This window comes from Calidris pugnax, unplaced genomic scaffold (assembly GCF_001431845.1).
Source record: "Calidris pugnax isolate Ruff unplaced genomic scaffold, ASM143184v1 scaffold14, whole genome shotgun sequence".
Lineage (NCBI taxonomy): Eukaryota > Metazoa > Chordata > Aves > Charadriiformes > Scolopacidae > Calidris > Calidris pugnax.
Window position 1 is genome coordinate 13090007 of NW_015090793.1, and position 17307 is coordinate 13107313.

At 38.8% G+C, this 17307-nt stretch overlaps 1 protein-coding gene across 1 annotated transcript in view; it reads right to left on the reverse strand.

Moving 5' to 3' along the window:
• The window catches only part of LOC106902887 (chromosome unknown open reading frame, human C20orf194), a 72401-nt gene that overhangs the window by 54880 nt on the left and 214 nt on the right, over window positions 1-17307 (reverse strand). The window contains exons 2-3 of the mRNA XM_014966716.1: window positions 6829-6908; window positions 339-458 (exon numbers count right to left, since the gene is read on the reverse strand). Of these exons, the coding sequence (XP_014822202.1) occupies window positions 339-458; window positions 6829-6908 (200 nt within the window). The remainder of the gene's footprint in view (window positions 1-338; window positions 459-6828; window positions 6909-17307) is intronic.

The window sequence follows — 17307 nt, forward strand, 5'->3', positions numbered from 1 at the left end:
ATATTAAAGCAAAAAGAGTTCAAGTATTTCAGAACTCCAGAGGTGTGATCACACAATAATTGATAACACATATAGATACATACCATGACTGAACTAGGACTTCCAAACCTAGACAAATACAGCCTGTTATGAAAACACTTGCGGGAATGTTTGGAGGTGGGGGGATGTGTTTAAAAGACAAGAGTTCTTCAGCAGCATTTTCAAGAATAGTTTTCATGTGTATATACACAAGTAGAGATTTACTGATGTGGGGGTTTTTTGAGATATGCTCCTTTTTCTGCTCGCTCTCCCGCCAGAAATATTGAAGAATAGATAAAAATGCTGAGTATCTTACTCACCATCAAGAACTTCTTCTGGGAACTCAGTTCTTTCAAAGTCATTGTTATTCTGGTTATACAAGCCAAAAAGCAGATAGTTTGCCAGTTCCCTGCAACCTTCATTGTATCGACTATCTATTCCTGCAAAAGCAAAACCACATGTGAAATGTTGTGTGTCCTAACACTGTACACCTGAAAAGTTTGTTCTTTTCCCTAATAATTTAAATTTAAATTTAAAACAGGTGTATTAACTCAGCTCCCTCACATAGTCAGTGGGCACTTACGCCTGTTAAACACACTAGGAAAGTGGGGTAGGGAAAAAGGAGTTTTTGCAAGTTCATTACCACATGCTGACATTCCACTCTTGACCTAAATCCACAGGCATTGCTTGAAAAAAAAATAAAAATAAGTCTAGGTTTCTGCAGTGCTCTGCATCAACAAAAGTTCCATTTTATCTAGTAATTCAAATTTAAACATCTGTCTGCATGCAGTATGCATTCTAATTAATATATTCTTGATTGAAGCTTCCTAACAAACTAATCCTGTGACCTAAATCTCCTGCTTTAAAATACATGATTAAACATTATCTTATCAGTATTATAGTGCAATCCCTGAGTCACCAGAAAGCCAGTGCGGACTTCTAACAAATCATCCAAAGATATTCTGACAAAACATATGGTATATGAACAGTTTCCAAGGAAAGCCTTTTCTGGTCCTTGGGAAAATAAAATAAAACCAACTGAAGATCTGGAGCATGAAGAGATATAAGATTAATACAAGAAAAAAAGGAAACAGGCCACAGATTTAGGAAGTGTTTTTATCTCACAGTCATAATTCCTAATTCTGCTGTAATAAATCAAGTTTTCTCCACAAGTAAAACTATGCACAAAACAACATCCTTGATATCCACACTTGACAGAGGTCACCGGTCTCAACCGCTACAAAATTTCTCATAAACACTAATGTTAAGTTTTCCTACCAAGCTGTATTAGATATATTTGGGTGGTCGCCAACAAATAAAGATTTCTTAGTACTGCCCAAAGGAGAGATCAGTACATTGTTAATGTAATAACAGAGCCTGGATGTCTGGGTTTCAGGACTTGCATTGGAAATCAAACTCCTCAAGAGTCACCTGAAGGTACAAGAAATTGGAACAACCCCTAGATTCTCCTAATTATGTCCTTTTTTTTAATGCTATGATTCAGCTTTGAAGCGCTAACCAGATGCAGTATTTGCATCCAGCTACTGAATCCCACATTTTAATGAACTCCCTTGGTTTGTGAAGCAATTGACCTTTAGAGAGTTCACCTATATTCAAGGTTACCAGATATTTGGGTTAAGCCTACAGAAGAGAAACATAATTTCAAATGGTGCTGAAGCTATGAACCTCTGTAACACTGCTTCCTACTCGCAGCTTCAGGGTTACCAGCAACAGTGACACGCTGTAGCATCGCACTCCTTGAACTGTGCTGGGAAAGGGGGAAGCTGCATCACACCCACCCCAGCATTCTCAGTCCTCAAAAATCTTCCCAGGTACTATCTTTGAATCCTTATTCCTCCACTATCTAGCTTCCAGCACTGACCTCCCATTCATATATGTACATCCTTGTAGCATGCTATTTTTAAAAAAAGTCAATTCTGTGTGTTAGGAGGCATCCCTTGACAAAGAAGCCTTAGCAGTCAATCTGTAACTCAGGTCATAGCATTGAGCAAGACCCAGCTAAAGAATGCTCAGACCCAGCCACTCATTTTCCCCATCTGCTGCAATGCTCTGCCTTTGCTATGCCAGTAATTTTCTGCATAACCAGACTGCCTTGGATCTGTGAACTCAAAAAATAGAGAGGGCACAGAATCGGGAGGAGAGGGAGAACACACTTTTTTTATTTTATTTACGTTTCCTGCCCCATGAAAGCAGCTGTATCAATGTAATCTGGAATTCAATGGGACTCAGCACTCTAATATCAGTGCCAAAGCTCCTGTCTCTAGGTGGGATTCTAGTTACAACCAAGTGTGGAGACTCCCTTCTTCCAGCCAGCAAACATCCCATTGTTCTAGGGAACTCCGCTTAAATGTAATGAGTCTCCTTGAAATCAGCTATAGCCTTAGACAGCTAGCACAGACACTGTCCTGAAGATAACGTTTTACTGATTACTTGCCTAACTGAAGCAACTTCTGAAGGCAATCAGATGAGCAATAATGTGGCATAAAGCTGGACTTAGGATAGTCCCTTCAAGTGGCAGCAAGCTGTTAGAGCAGTTGTTCTGCAAGGAGTATTAATTGTGTTTCACAAGCAAACATCACCTATCATATCAGATGTTAATCAAACAAGGCACTCAACTACAGGCCAAACAGCGTAGATGAAAGCAGCCATGGCATTTGTACTTTTTCCTATCTGGCTCATTGCTTGGGTCTCCAAAGCCTAAACAGCCAAAGTGTTGTGCTCAGGCTAACAGAGTAACACACAGCAAAGCAGAAAAAGGAACAGATGATGATAGGTCTGGAAGATCGGAACAAAAATGAGAAACTGTCTGCATAAAAAAAAAAGTTAAGAAGCCACCTTTGCTCTAAGGGTTGGAGATTTATCTGGGTGCATCAGCTCTTCAGGCTTGAAGCAGAGGTCTTGAAAGCTAAATACCTAAACCCTGCTTTTTCAGCTAACGACAGAAGAAGGGGAATAGAAGCCAAAAAGAAAATTGTTACCAAGGGGGGCAGCTCATAAACTTATCTCTTAAAATCGAGGACATGGGTGAATTCATTGCTTGCAGAATGCTGACAGGCAAGCAAGGAAGGCATTAGCCTACCATAAAACCATTAACTCTGCAGAACGTTTGGGTTTTGTGGTTTGGTTTTTTGTTGCTGGTTTGTGGGGTTTTTAAGTATCCAGTACAGAAAGGAGCTTTCATACTGAGGCTTTAATACTATGCTACAGAAACATATGGAGTTAAATGAACAGCTATAGCTAGCGGAAAATAAACAGGAAATGAAACAATGACAAAGATAAGATACCTCCAGCAAGCATATTAGGAGTCCTCAACAGAACAATGGGGAAGGCTGTTAATTAGGAAACCCCCACGCCTGTCTCCAGCTGAGCCGGGAGTTTAGTAACTCCTGGCCTGTTCCAAACTCATCACAAGGGTGTAGTTAGACAATGACTCAGTCTAATAGCCTGCTGCTGCCCAAGGAGCCATTCATGCTTCTTCTCCTGCAGTTAGGGCTCATCTGACCTCAGCGAGCTGATTCAGTTTGCGAAACCGGCAGAAAACTTGTCTGGCAAAATACAGTGGTTGGAAAAAAAAAATAAAGCGTCTGCTCAGTAAGATGAACAGGGTGCAAGACATCAACCAACCACCAGCACTGATGCAAAATGCACATGGGGAGGAAACAGAGGAAAGGTAAAAGGAGCACTCCAGGGCAGGCTGAGACACCCCTTTTGTGCTGCAAAACGCATTCAGCTCAGCCATCTCTCATATCTGCGATTTCACAGTTGCTAAGATGAAATAAACATAACGTAGAGGTAAAAGAAGCCCTGCTTTCTTTGTCCCAGCCATGCATTTTTGACACACCCTTGAGTATCAAAACAAAGAATAGCTGTTCCATAACACACTGAACAGCCACGTGAGCTCTAGGGACACCAGGGAGGTGGCAGGAACATGAGGCTGGAGAGAATGGACACCTTTAGACAACTGCCCAAAACCATCATGAAGCTGTGGAACTGCCACCTAAGAGAAGTAGCACAATGATGATTAAAATAGTTGCTACTGGGAAAGGGAATGGGATGAACAATCAGCCCAATGTACTAAAAACTGGTGAGGTTTCTCCCATGCCCTAAGAGCAAAAGCTCTGCTTAAGATGGACATAAAAATCCAAGGTAAAATAAACTTAAAGGTTTACTGACACAGCTTCTGAAGTATTCCTGTCCTCTTCAGGGAGGAGTAAATATCAAAGTCTGTAAAAATCTAGCTTAGCTATGCTGAACAACAAAACAGTTTGATCTCTTATCGGAACAGCTATAACCACAATCAGATTTATAGCTAAATAAAAATCCTCAGAAATCAGATCAAATTAACAGTGATTTTATAGCTATAACATACTGAAACTAAATAAAAATCCTCAGAAATCAGATCAAATTAACAGTGAGCCAAAAATCTCTGTTGAAAGGTAAGATGCAAGAAACACCATACTTAAAAACATAGAGTATAATTTAAGTAGTTTGATACATTGCTTTCTTAGCAACACACTCCAGCTAAGACATCACAGCTTTTTAAAGATGTCTGACATGCCAACCTCCAAATTCCTTCTTCCTACCAGTTGCGATGTTTTTTCTCCCCAAAAAAGAATGCAGGAATGCTACCATTTAACCACTTTGAAATAAGATGACAGGATTCTTTAAAAAAATAAAAAAAATCAGCTGTAACTACATTTAAATAATTATATCAATAATTGGTCAGTTCTCATCTCTCTTTGGAATCTTACAATGCTGTTTTTAATTTCAGTATAAATATTAACCTACTTGAAGTGAAGCTATGAAAGTTCATATCGTTTTTATCTCACAACCCAGTACGTAAAATTAAACTTAGGGTGAAGGAAATGCATTAATTATAGGGCATTAAAGACAGCCAAGTGAAATATAACATGCACTGACTGTAAAAAAAAAAAAAAAACAAACCACAAAATAGTCAGTAGTTATAAGAGTATATGCTTTCCAAACAAGTCAATGGGACTCAAAATGTAAGACTACACATTTTTTGTCATCTGAACCTTGTATCTGAAGACAGATTTAATGCATTTATAACAGAGTAACATGGCTGCTTAATTAGAAGTTATGCAAGAAATTTGGCAGGCTACATTGGACAGGTTGGATTAAAGACAACAACAGTTCCATTGTGGGGACTGAAAGAGATTAGTGCAAAGCACAGGTCTAATCACAAAGCACACTTCCTATATTTCCATAACAGAAATGCTTATTTATTAAAAGGTATGGTCTTATGCATGGACTTAAATACTCCACATTACACTGAGGATTACACAAAACAATTCCTTTTGCCTGTAGTGCTTTCCCTAAAGCCATACAATGTTTTGAGTGACTATTCTTTGCTTGGGACTTACTGTAGCTTCTGAGTTAACACTAGTCAAGAAATACCACCGTGTCAATGGTGAGACAGCACAACTTGATATGTTTTATGAAATCAGACTAGCTCAAGGGCAAAAAACAAATACTTATCCTGTATGATTAAGCTTCATTGGAAGGTTGACACAGTCATGTTACAGACTTCCTAGCTGTAAAGTTACTACTTAGTCAAAGATGACTTAAAACTCTTACCCTAGAGCATGTGCAACAGGAAGACTCACATTAGGCAGTTAGTATTGACTGAAAGAGAATTAGACTGTACACATTTTAAACTTTTTTGTGATTCAGTAAATGAGCTTGCTACATCATTTAAAAAAAAAAAAAACCAACAACTAAAAAAGGTAGGCTGTTGTACCATTTCTTCATGCAAGCCTGTTACTAAACATACCTTCTTTCAGGCTACATTAGATGTCTCCATCTTTAACTGTAATACCTTATTTAAACAATCATTCCTAAGTCGTACTCTCTAAGGAATTTCAATCATCATTTCTGACTTCCTCCTTTTAATACCTTGATGCTGATTATATAATCAGAAACAAGAGTCAACGTTACACACAGAAATCCTAAAGCTGTACAAAAAAACTGTTACTTTCCTAAAGCACACTTGCATACGTAGCTTTATATCTTATCATCCTTTTCTCCCAACCTCAGAGAAAAGAAAACCACAGGCTATTTATATGCCACCATTTATCTCATAACTGCTTCATGGATTTCTCATGTGACTCTTTAAATGCATTCTGAATTAATTCTCCTGAGGCAAGACCTCCCTCCCCCTAAACACAGGTTTTATTAATTCTGTCAGTTCCCTGATTATTCCCCCCCCTGCATCTCTTATAAGCCAAGCCTGTTTTCAACCACCCGCCTCCATAGCTCTGCATATCATGATCCCTAACCTTGGTGCTCCTCTGCTCTTCTCCACTCCCTTAACCTCAGCACCTTCTAATCCCTTCCACTTCCCCACGTTCATTGGGAAATCAGTTGCAACGCATGCGCCTTCAGCTTTTATGCCAAACACCAGCTGGAAAACAAACACTGCTGAGACAGCTGAATGTTTACCCCAAATAGAAATAGATTAAATTCTCTTCATATTTCCTTCAGTTTGGACATTAACAAAGATTCTCTTTTCCCTCTAGCCACTGAATGTTCATAACACTTGCAAGAATGTTGATATTATTGCTATTGTAATCAGTTTGCCTGAAATTAGTAAACAGGCTTAGGAATTATTTACAGAGAAAATTGTGTAACAAACAAATAGCTGTCCATTCACTGAGAAACAACACTGGGGCTTGGGGCAGGAAAGAGAAAATCTTCATCTTTCTGCAACTCATGGTATCTTTATCAGTACAATGAGAACAAAGGGAGGTGGATGAAGTAAAAACTAACCTAAAATGCAAAGGATTCCATCGGGTTGAGATTTGCTGCTCTGTGTCAGGATACTCTGAATGTTCCGAAGGCGGCTGCAGCTGCAAAACAATGAGAATTCATCTTTAAAGTCAGTGCTTTAAATTGTTCAAATTGCATAGACTAAAGAGTTGACCTAGCAAGTTTTTTTTACTATAAAATTAAGTGGACACACTTCAGCTTGGCTATCTTTTGTTTGAAATATATTTAGATCTCAAACTCCAGATTATTTATTTTTGCCTACTAAAAGATGAAATACATAGCCCTGTGAGAGAAGACTAGAAGCCCTACCCATCCATTCTAACCAAGTGCCCTATTAATCTCTAATAACCTCTAGCAAAAAATTGTGTTCAAGTTTCCTCTTGCCAAGCCAGCAACCCTTCTTTCTCTACCAGAGAAACAGAGAGCAAAGCAACATGAGGCAGGTGATGACCAGGCAGAAAGCTGACAATGGAAGGGACTGCAGCAGCTCCTACTCCACAAGAGGAGTTTGCAAAAGATGAGTTTCAGCACCTCCAGCACCATGAAAGTACTTCCATCCTGTTTAACTACACAATACAGACACAGCCCAGACCTCCTACAAATCAAAGTATAGGGGAGAAGGGGGAAAGGCATAGAGAACTCTGTCTTTACTCGCAAACCTGCAGGTTCTCATCCATGTCTTCAGTTAATAAAGCATCAGTGTCATGCTATCTGTGGTGCCCCAGTGATAAGCTTTTGCTTATCAGTATCATGAATACTCAAACCGGTGACCCTGTCATTATTACAAGCACATACATAAGCAGAAATGCAGAACCGAGAGAACTTTCAGACAGAAAAGACAAAGCAATTTTAGTGAGCGCTGTGAGATAGGTGCCCCTGACCAGATCTTCTCTTATAATTAAGGCTTGAGGTATTTCAGTTCTTCCTTGCATCTGGCATTGCTTTGTGGAGTTTTACCTAGTCCATAATGGAAAAATATATAGCCAATACTCTAATTTAGCATTATAAAAGCTGAATTCCAAAAGATTCCAGAAAAGTTCTCGTTAAGAACAATTTTTTTTCTGCAAGACAAATAAACAAATTGAACTTACACTACTGGGTTCCCAGTCAGAAAGTAAACCACAGCTCAAATCAACTCTAAATGAATAATATTTAAAGCCAACGATAAAAGTAGGAGCTTCTTCCCCTCCATACCCAAAGAAATATCTAGACCATTTCCATAAAGTGCATGTCACTTTTCTCATTGCTTCTGTATTAAAACTATGCATTTTTTTCTAAAATGAACAGTAAGGGAAAAATATAAACCTAAAGTAAAATCTTTGATAATCTACATTAAAAAGAAACAAAACACTATCAAGTCTTGCCAAGATCTTCACAATCAAAATTAACTGTTTATTATATAAATTTTAATTTAGTCCAACATGTATCTTTAAGCCAGACAAAAAAATCAGCTACAATAGCCACACAGAAAGCAACATAATCTGTGATTCATGGCATTTTGTGAGCTTGTTTTCATACAGACAGAGGGCAAGAAATTTCATTGCTGATATTACTGAATACATTTTCTTGTTCACAGTCTTGTTTATATAACTATGAGCTGTTCAGCTCTAGGAAACAAATGTCTCTTACAGCAACACTGTAACAGAGCTAAATTTATGATTTGTTCAAATAAACAAGAATTCTTATATTCAGAGTTACATAAACCAAGAAAAAAGCAAATAGATCTTTCCAGTGATACTACAAATATCATGCTATACTTTGTCTGAAAGACAGAACAAACACAAAAGATGTACATTATAGCTAATGTAAGTGCAATTCAAATATTCACAACAGGAGACAGACTACATTTGAAAATATTTTCATAGGAAATACAAATCAGTGCAAAACACTCCAGTTTCATTTTTTTCCCAATTTTAGGCTGCCTATTTGACATCTGAATCCCTGAATTATTTTTTTCCCCAAAACTTTCCAATTCATATTATACACTGTATGGATGAGTAGATATCTTGATCCATTGTGAGATACAGAAATTGAAGCGAATGATGAAAGCAAAAAGACACTTAATTGGTTACTATAAGATGTTGTTGTTCATGTAGGTGATGCTATGAAGTCCATGAAAGAAACACTGAACTTTATGCTGCACATTTTAGCAACTTCTAATTTTTAGTTCTTTAAAACTTAACTTCAAATTTAATCTCACAGCTACCCAATCTTAAAGTTTCGTATCTTGTTCAGGAAGATTTTCATCCCACCATTAAACAGGACCCCAGACTAGCTAGGCGAGTGAAGATCCACTATGGCAAGCTATACAGGGATTGCATTTTTATACTTCCCATGTCACAAGATCAAGAGTAGGAAAAAATGCTGGACTATTCACTATGGGTACAAACAAATTTGACTAACTTCATTTGTTAATATGCAAACAAGGCTACAATTATTTAAGGGACTAGCTGCAGGCAAGCAGAATTGCTAAAGTCTCAATAAACACAAGAAAATGGAAGCAACTTTATGTACAGGCAAACCCTGCATGAAAACAAAAATGCTTTGCAACTTCTCTGCAAAGGACTGTTTAAAAGAAACCCTTCCTTCCCAAGGCTTTTTGAAGGACAGATTGAGGACCGTGAGAAAGAACGCCCAAGGACTTCTGCAGTGGCAATAAGCAGCTTCCAAACTGACTTTTAATAAAACATTTACCATATCAGAGGATACATCTTCTTGCTTCTGCTCAGAGTGAGAAAAGAAACTGTCATCAGAAAAAAAATATTATGAATACTTCCAAACCAAAGGTTCAAGAGGTAGATTGTCATTAAACTCCTCTCAGAAACAAGATGCAAAAATCCCTCTACTACTCACATTCAGCTTTTACTCTCAAGGCAAATTTAAGTAGTTTCCCAGCCAAAGACGGGTTTGTCTGGATTGTAAAATATTTTTAAAACCTCTTATGCATTATAAATACAGCATAAACATATACCTTGATTTTGCTATTAATTTTTCCCCTATACTGATCATTTTCAAAAGAAGAAAAGAGGGTTATAACTACATTTGACAAAGTACAAGTATGGAAAGTCCTAAGCAACTCCTGGGGGAAGATACACCCATTTATTATAAAATATTACTATATGATACAAGGTAAGCTATTCCTAAGATCTTCAAATTTTACCTTCACACTAACAACTTTGACAAAAGGGAGACCTGATCAAATACACTTACCACGTGAAAAGAAGAATTGGAGTAATGAGCCTGTGCACTGGGACCAGAGCAGAGCAAAGGAAAATACACAATGTTTTTGTATTCTTGAACTCCATGAAAGCATTTTTTGATCTGTTCAAGTAAATTGGAAGGGGCAGGGGGCAGGTAGGAGACAAACTGGAGGAGGAAAGTACTTGCATGTTTGTTCTGGGTTGGGCATTTTTTTCCCCCTCAAGTCTTGATTTAAGGTTAGGAATTTTACTCTCTTAGAATTAGTTTCAGTATTTTTAATAGATATAACTTTAGTGCACTCCTTAAAATATATAAAATCCTCAGTTTAAGCTGCTAAGAAATTTCTGCCAAGCAAAGCTGAATGTCAGAGACATATTTCCTTCAGGAGACAGTCCTGACATAATTGCAAAAAGCACAGGGCAAACTGTATGTTCATTATTTCATAATGAGATGTATGACCATAAAGATGTTCATTTCAATCTTAATATTAAACAGCCTTCAACAGAATATTTTTTCTTGCCTTAAAGAAGTGGTTTTTATGAAAGAAATCTTTGAAAAATCTTCACAGAAATATTTCCAACTACATTTCAAGCATGTATAAATCATTACATTCAAAGGCTGACATTAAAAACAGAAGACTTCTGTGTCTGAAGAACGACATTCTTCAGAAATACTGAAGAGGATAATTAGAATTCTTACTACATGCTTTTAAACAATACAGGCTAAACTCTGTATAAAGTCAGAGAAAAAAAATGGCATTTTCTTCCATTTCACATTAAACAATCATCTGACAAAAACAAAGAAACCATCCTGGGAACAAAATTCCATTACTTTTCCCACCTCCAAAACAAGCGCCCTTGCAAGGGTACTGACTTTTTAATCCTTTTCATTTTACCACAGTAACACAATTTCAAACAGAAACAACGAAGAACGACCTCCACACAATGGTGCAACCCTCTGGGCTTCAGGATGCTTTACTGGAAGACGTGGCTCTGGATCTATCCACATACATAACTACAACTAAATTTTACAGTAGCTTGAACTCGACAAACCAGCATTGGGTGTGTTCAAAAACACAGCTACATGAAGCCTTTCTAAGGAAATCCCAAATTTCTTCAGTGGACTTCAATGAGACTTGGACAAGACATGAGCTTCAAGTTACTTAACCTAGGTGTATTCCAACCACATCCAATGAGGTAACTACAACCAAGCTCCTTTAGAAGTAGTAAGGACTTGAAGTGGTGAAGTGAGAATTTTTCCAACATGCAATTTTGAACAGAAGATACAATTTCCACATTGGCTTAAGCCAGTCTAAGAGCCCACTGTGCTGCAAGGGGCTGTCTGGCCCTTCTCACTGCCTTTGGATCTGCACTAACAATCTCGAAGCCATGTGTCAAGTCAGATCAGCTTACAGATCCAAACAAACTCTAGCCCAGGAATTAAAAAAAAAAAAAAAAAAAAAAAGCCAGCTAAGGTGAAGTGGTAACCTCTGAAGAAGTCAGCAGTGAGCCCTTTGCACTTGGAGAGACAATTAGTGACAGTTGCCACCACACCCAAAAAAAAAAAAAAAAAAAAAAAAAAAAAGCTTTCAAACATCATCAAGCTGATGTGACTGCTGATGAAAGCAGGTCAGAAGGCAAAGCCACATTTTGGGGTGGCATCTGGCAATAAAGTGTGTTTGGGCCAATTAAGAAACTATACGTCGAGGTACTTGACATTATGCTAATCTTGGACTAGATCAAAAAAAAAAAAGGAAGATAATTGACAATCATTAACTTCGAAGAATTAGTGCTCATCTGTTCATATGTCTTCATACTAATTATGCAAAGTACCTTGCTTTACAACAGTCTAGCCTGTCACAACTTAGTAACAGACACGGTGCTGGAAGCCATGTATGTTGGAAAATAAAGAGAATACTAACAACTGTGCCTTTCTCAAACAGAAAGAACAAATGTTTTTTTTTTAAATAATGCTACACAGTATTTTAATTCTCATTTTATTTATACTTCCACAACATGTTACCCTTTTCTGCATCCCTTGTTGCTAGCTGAATTTATTCTGTGCCCAAGCTTGCTGTTGTAATCCAGCAACGATATTAGCATTGATCCCTGATTGATTCCCAATTGATTCCACAGGCCGGTTTACCATATGTCTGGGATGGCCACAGCTGTGGTTAACATGCAATTCAGCTGACAAAGGATGTGATTTCACTGTGTTGAGTATGTTTTTCTTCGTATTGGCAGATGTTACCCTCCTCCCCCACAAAGGCTAGGCAGTCTTAAAAACCCACACGTGGTAAAGCTTTGATAGATAGCAGCGAACAAGGGGAAAAATCTGAGACACCCCTGGCAAGCTTGTGCAAATCCTCACATTAACAAGGTTCATCTTCAGGGAACGGCTTGAATAGATTCATACTGTCTACTTAAGACAGACACTGGCTTTAACATTAAGTACTTGATTTCAAAAAATAAATAAAATGGAAAGATAAAACCTTTTATACTTCTTTGCAAATCTCACTTATTAACTTGCTGCTACTACCATCTGTTTCCACTCTACCCTCAAAAAAATCAAGTTTATTTTTTCATGGGCCTTTTGTTGACCTCAGGATTTCTACCAGAAACATTACTATTGTCTGCTTATATCAGAGTATAGGATTTCCCTGGATTTCCCACAGTCTGACATTACCACCATCTTAACATATTTGTGAAAACAGAAGTCAGATTGAGTTAAAGGCTCTCAGAATTTCATTAATTTCCAAAGCACTTTATTTGAAATTTACTATCTAGCTTGAACAGTAACATGCTTTCTCCATTTTTTTTATTTTTCTTAACTCACCAAAATAAATCTGTTTTACTGCTTGGCACTCACAAAAGACAATGGCGTTCACCCACCTTAAAATACATGACAGTTTTCCAGCCATTTTCAGAATTTCTCTACAATGAACATAGGGAGCTTGACTGTAAAAAGGAGATCTAGCAACTTTAAAAACTAGCATGTTTAGCAACAGATATTGTTTAGCAACAAATATTAAAAATGGATGTAAAGGAAGACGTTTCAATTCCGTGTGCACTTCACAGGACCAAATTCCTTGCTTCTTGACTTTATTTGGACAGTAATATTTAATTCTGTATTTCAGAAACCTCAAGCACCCAGGAACAGGCATGAACCTCTCCTTACTGAATGTCTGGACCAACTCAATGCTGGTTGCAAATTACAAGGATTTCTGGCACTTCAGCACATCTGAACAGCAGCACTATTTATTAAGACTGCACATCAGTATTCATACTGGTATTTTCTATAACCACTCTGGACAGTGCAGCTCTTCAGAATACTTGTTTACTGTGAGCAACTCACAGGTAGGACCAACATCAGCCAATGGGCTGGAAACGAAGTGAAGTTCTTCCATGGGTGCCATCAAATGGCAGGTTGCCCATCACCTAAACACACGTATGTACCAGTTAGTCCTGCAGCCTTAATGCATTCTCTATTTAAACAGACTGATTTACAAACACCAGCTCTCTATTTCCATTTTAATTGCAGCATGTTTTTGAGAATGCCAGCTATTCCCCACAAAAATTCCATTATCACCTGAGAAAATGGCAATATACGAAGAAGTAGGAAAGACTAGCAGCTGCAGTGTAATTATTCTGCCGTAAGTCAATCTCTGAACAAAAGGACAAGGCAAATGTCTAGCACTTCAGCAGAAATCAGAAGTTAAGCTGCAGTGCCGTAAGACTAAATTTACTTTCAGAGCCCATTACTGGACCACAACCACAGCAGCCAAGCGGCTACAAAGCGTGAAGCCAGATGCTCTGCCATCAGTTCAAGACGAACGATCACTTCAGCTGAAGCTCCGCAGGCAGACAATTGAATGCAATCGCTCTGCTCCTCTCCTTGGCAACTGTTCCTTCCTAAGCACTTCTTCTACCTCCCTATTCCTATCAATCATACAGTCCCACATTCCTCTTCACTTTGGCCACAGCCTAGCACTCAACAGACCCTAAGCCATCTTACTTCCCTAACACGGTAGAAAAATCATCCTTATTCTAGAAATGGGGGTCTTTTTTTATTTTATTTTATTTTCCCCTCCAGTACTTCAGCAAGTTAAATCAGTGCCATCTTGGCACAGCTAAAATACAGTGCATTACTTAAAAATTTTAGTGAAACTTTGCTATGACAAAATCCTGAACCTCGGCACAATTACATAAGGAACACATGGATACAAACTGTTAATCTTTCAACACAGATATGTCCCCTGCTAAAACTGGTTGGGAAACTACAACTCTTCCATCCCTGCACCGCCATGTCCCCAAACACCCCACTGACTGCTCCTCTGAAGCTGCAGGAAAAAAGCCACATACTTAACCGCTACGTGATTAACACCAGAGCGGTTTAGAGGATGATAATATTAAAGCACATAGACAGAGACAACATAAAATTGAAGCCAAGTACTCATTTCGCATTTCCCCTCATACATAGATACACAGTAACAACAAACCTATATTATGTTACAAACATGATTAATTAATAACAAGGATTTGCCTACTTTATTTTACATAAAGGTAATGCAAAATGGGGTGGGTCCAAAGCCCTACCAAACAGAACAAATTTACACTGACTTTAGATGTTGATATTTAACCAAAGCATTCGATAGAAATATTGTTCAGAAATGTATATATTCTTAAGGGAAACACTCATTCACCACTAAACATAGACATATGAAACTGACATCATCTTCTAAAAAGGCATACCCTTTTTGGACAATACTCATCTCTTAGTTAAGGGCTTTTTTTTATTTACAAGATCATTCTTTACTTCCTTTTGTTGTTACAATGCCTAGGGTCACTGTGGTAAACGCCAGCTTCCAACACACCATACGGCAGACCAAAATTCTAAAGTATGTGGAAGAACTCCAAGAATTATCTCTGGCCGTTTCTCTATTCTTTATATAGTCTTAAGAATTTTTCCATTCCTGTTTGGGACTCAGGGGTGAGGGGAGGAGGGTAACAGATTGTGAAGGTTTTTTAAGTTATTTTTATTAACTGCCTGGTATCTGCTGACTGCTTGAGAAATTTATTGCAAACACTGGCCTCCCTGCCTCCATCTGGCCTGAAAAAAAATAAAAAAAAAAACTGCACAAGAACAAATGTTGAGGAGGAAAAAAATTAACAGATGACATGCCTCCTACAAACATGCCAAATTACAGATGCTGTCTGGATCTCCCAGTGGAGCTCAAAAGCTTGCAGATGTTCACAGAGAGGCTGAATGTTCTCATGACAACTCTAAAACAGTATCTCAGATTACAAAAATCACTCATAAAGAGAGAGGCTTGAGTGGAAACCATTTTCTCTTTCAGCTTCCCTCTTTTTTTTTTTACCATCTTGGTATTTTGTTACTGATTATGAATTTTTAGGTCCTTTCCAGCTTTAAACAAATATTAAGCTCTTTCTAAACAAATAAGATAATTTATTAAGTGAAAAAAAATATTTTAAAAGGTCACTTTTGCTTCCCTTTTATGATCACTTCAATTTCTAAGTGCAGGCAGAGAAAGAACATAACCATTGCAGAACAGCCATGTTCATGTATTTCAAGCAAACGGAACAACCTCCATTTCTGTCTCACAGTGCAGAATTTCTCATTTCACAGGCACACAATCTGAAAAGTGAAAATCCTTTTATTCCTTTCTTGTACAAAATATTAAAAAAAGCTTTTTTTTTAATTGAAATTCTCCAGCAAACATAGACGCACTTTAATACACAGGTAGCTTGGTCAACTGTCTGCAATTTACGTGCAATTCTGAAATTTACATGCAATGTACCAGTTACTCTATTATCTGACTTTACACTGGTGAATACTTCCATGTATTGTGCTATAACTTTTGAATGCATCAAGCACTTCAGTTCCTGGGTTGTTCTTTGTGATATCCAGACACTTCAGATAATACACGATAGCCTAATACACACAAGGGTGCACGTTAAGCCTTTAAAAGGAAATGGAGCTCCAGCAACCTAAAGCTACCTGACCAGCAAACATAGATGCACTTTAATACACAGGTAGCTTGGTCAACTGTCTGCAATTTACGTGCAATTCTGAAATTTACATGCAATGTACCAGTTACTCTATTATCTGACTTTACACTGGTGAATACTTCCATGTATTGTGCTATAACTTTTGAATGCATCAAGCACTTCAGTTCCTGGGTTGTTCTTTGTGATATCCAGACACTTCAGATAATACACGATAGCCTAATACACACAAGGGTGCACGTTAAGCCTTTAAAAGGAAATGGAGCTCCAGCAACCTAAAGCTACCTGAGCTGATACCCGAGCTCCCAGAGAGCCAATGCTATCATCTAACATGTCCTCATGCCCCATCTCTTCTCAAGCTCTATCCCCCATATTTCTGAAGCTCAGAGAATGTTATTGCCTTCATATCATCAAGCAGTTCTCCTCAAGCTACCCAGCAGGTGCCCACACAAATGCATCATCTCCTTTCTCTCCATAATCCCTCAACCCCTCCCAAATCTCTGCTATCCCTCCCCTAATTTGGCTTTCCTACCTTTCCCAGACCCTTTTTTTCCTTACTTCCAAGGTAGCCTCACAGTCATCCCCTCCCAAACCAGACCCAGGCTTAGCTCCCCACAGCAACTCTGCCCCAAGCCCACTCTCTCCAGACCAGCCCCTCTCCAAGGTCCCCAAACCTTTCTTTTTGCCCTTCAATCCATCACCAGCCTCCCACATACCCTCCTCCACTGGGATTCAGGATTCACCAATCCTTATGCCCAAGAGGTCAAGTCAGGCCTCTGCCTGCCCTCCTGTCAGGGCCATCAACACTCTTCTCCCAGTAGCCACCAACAAAATTGGCCACCCTCCATCATGCAATGCTCCATCCCTTCCACCCATAGCCCCAACCCCTCAAATGCTGCTCCTAATGCTCCCACTCCCCATAACCACCCCAACCTCCTGAACGACTCCTAATGCCCCTGCAATACCCCACAGAGCTCCTTACTGCCCCCTGCACACCACAAAACCTCTCCTTAACATCCCCAACCCCTCCATTCTAGCCTACCCCTGCACCTCCAAAACCCTTAACGCCCCCCATCCTTCCCACCAGCCCACCCCAACGCCCTTAACATCCTATTTTCACCACAATCACCACCTTCAGTGCCCGCTGCTCTCAGCTTCTCCCCCTCCCAACCCCTTAACGCCCTCAACCCCTCCCCATCAGCTTTCCCCGAAAAACCTCGGCATCACCCCCCTCGGTGCCCCCAGCTCCCGC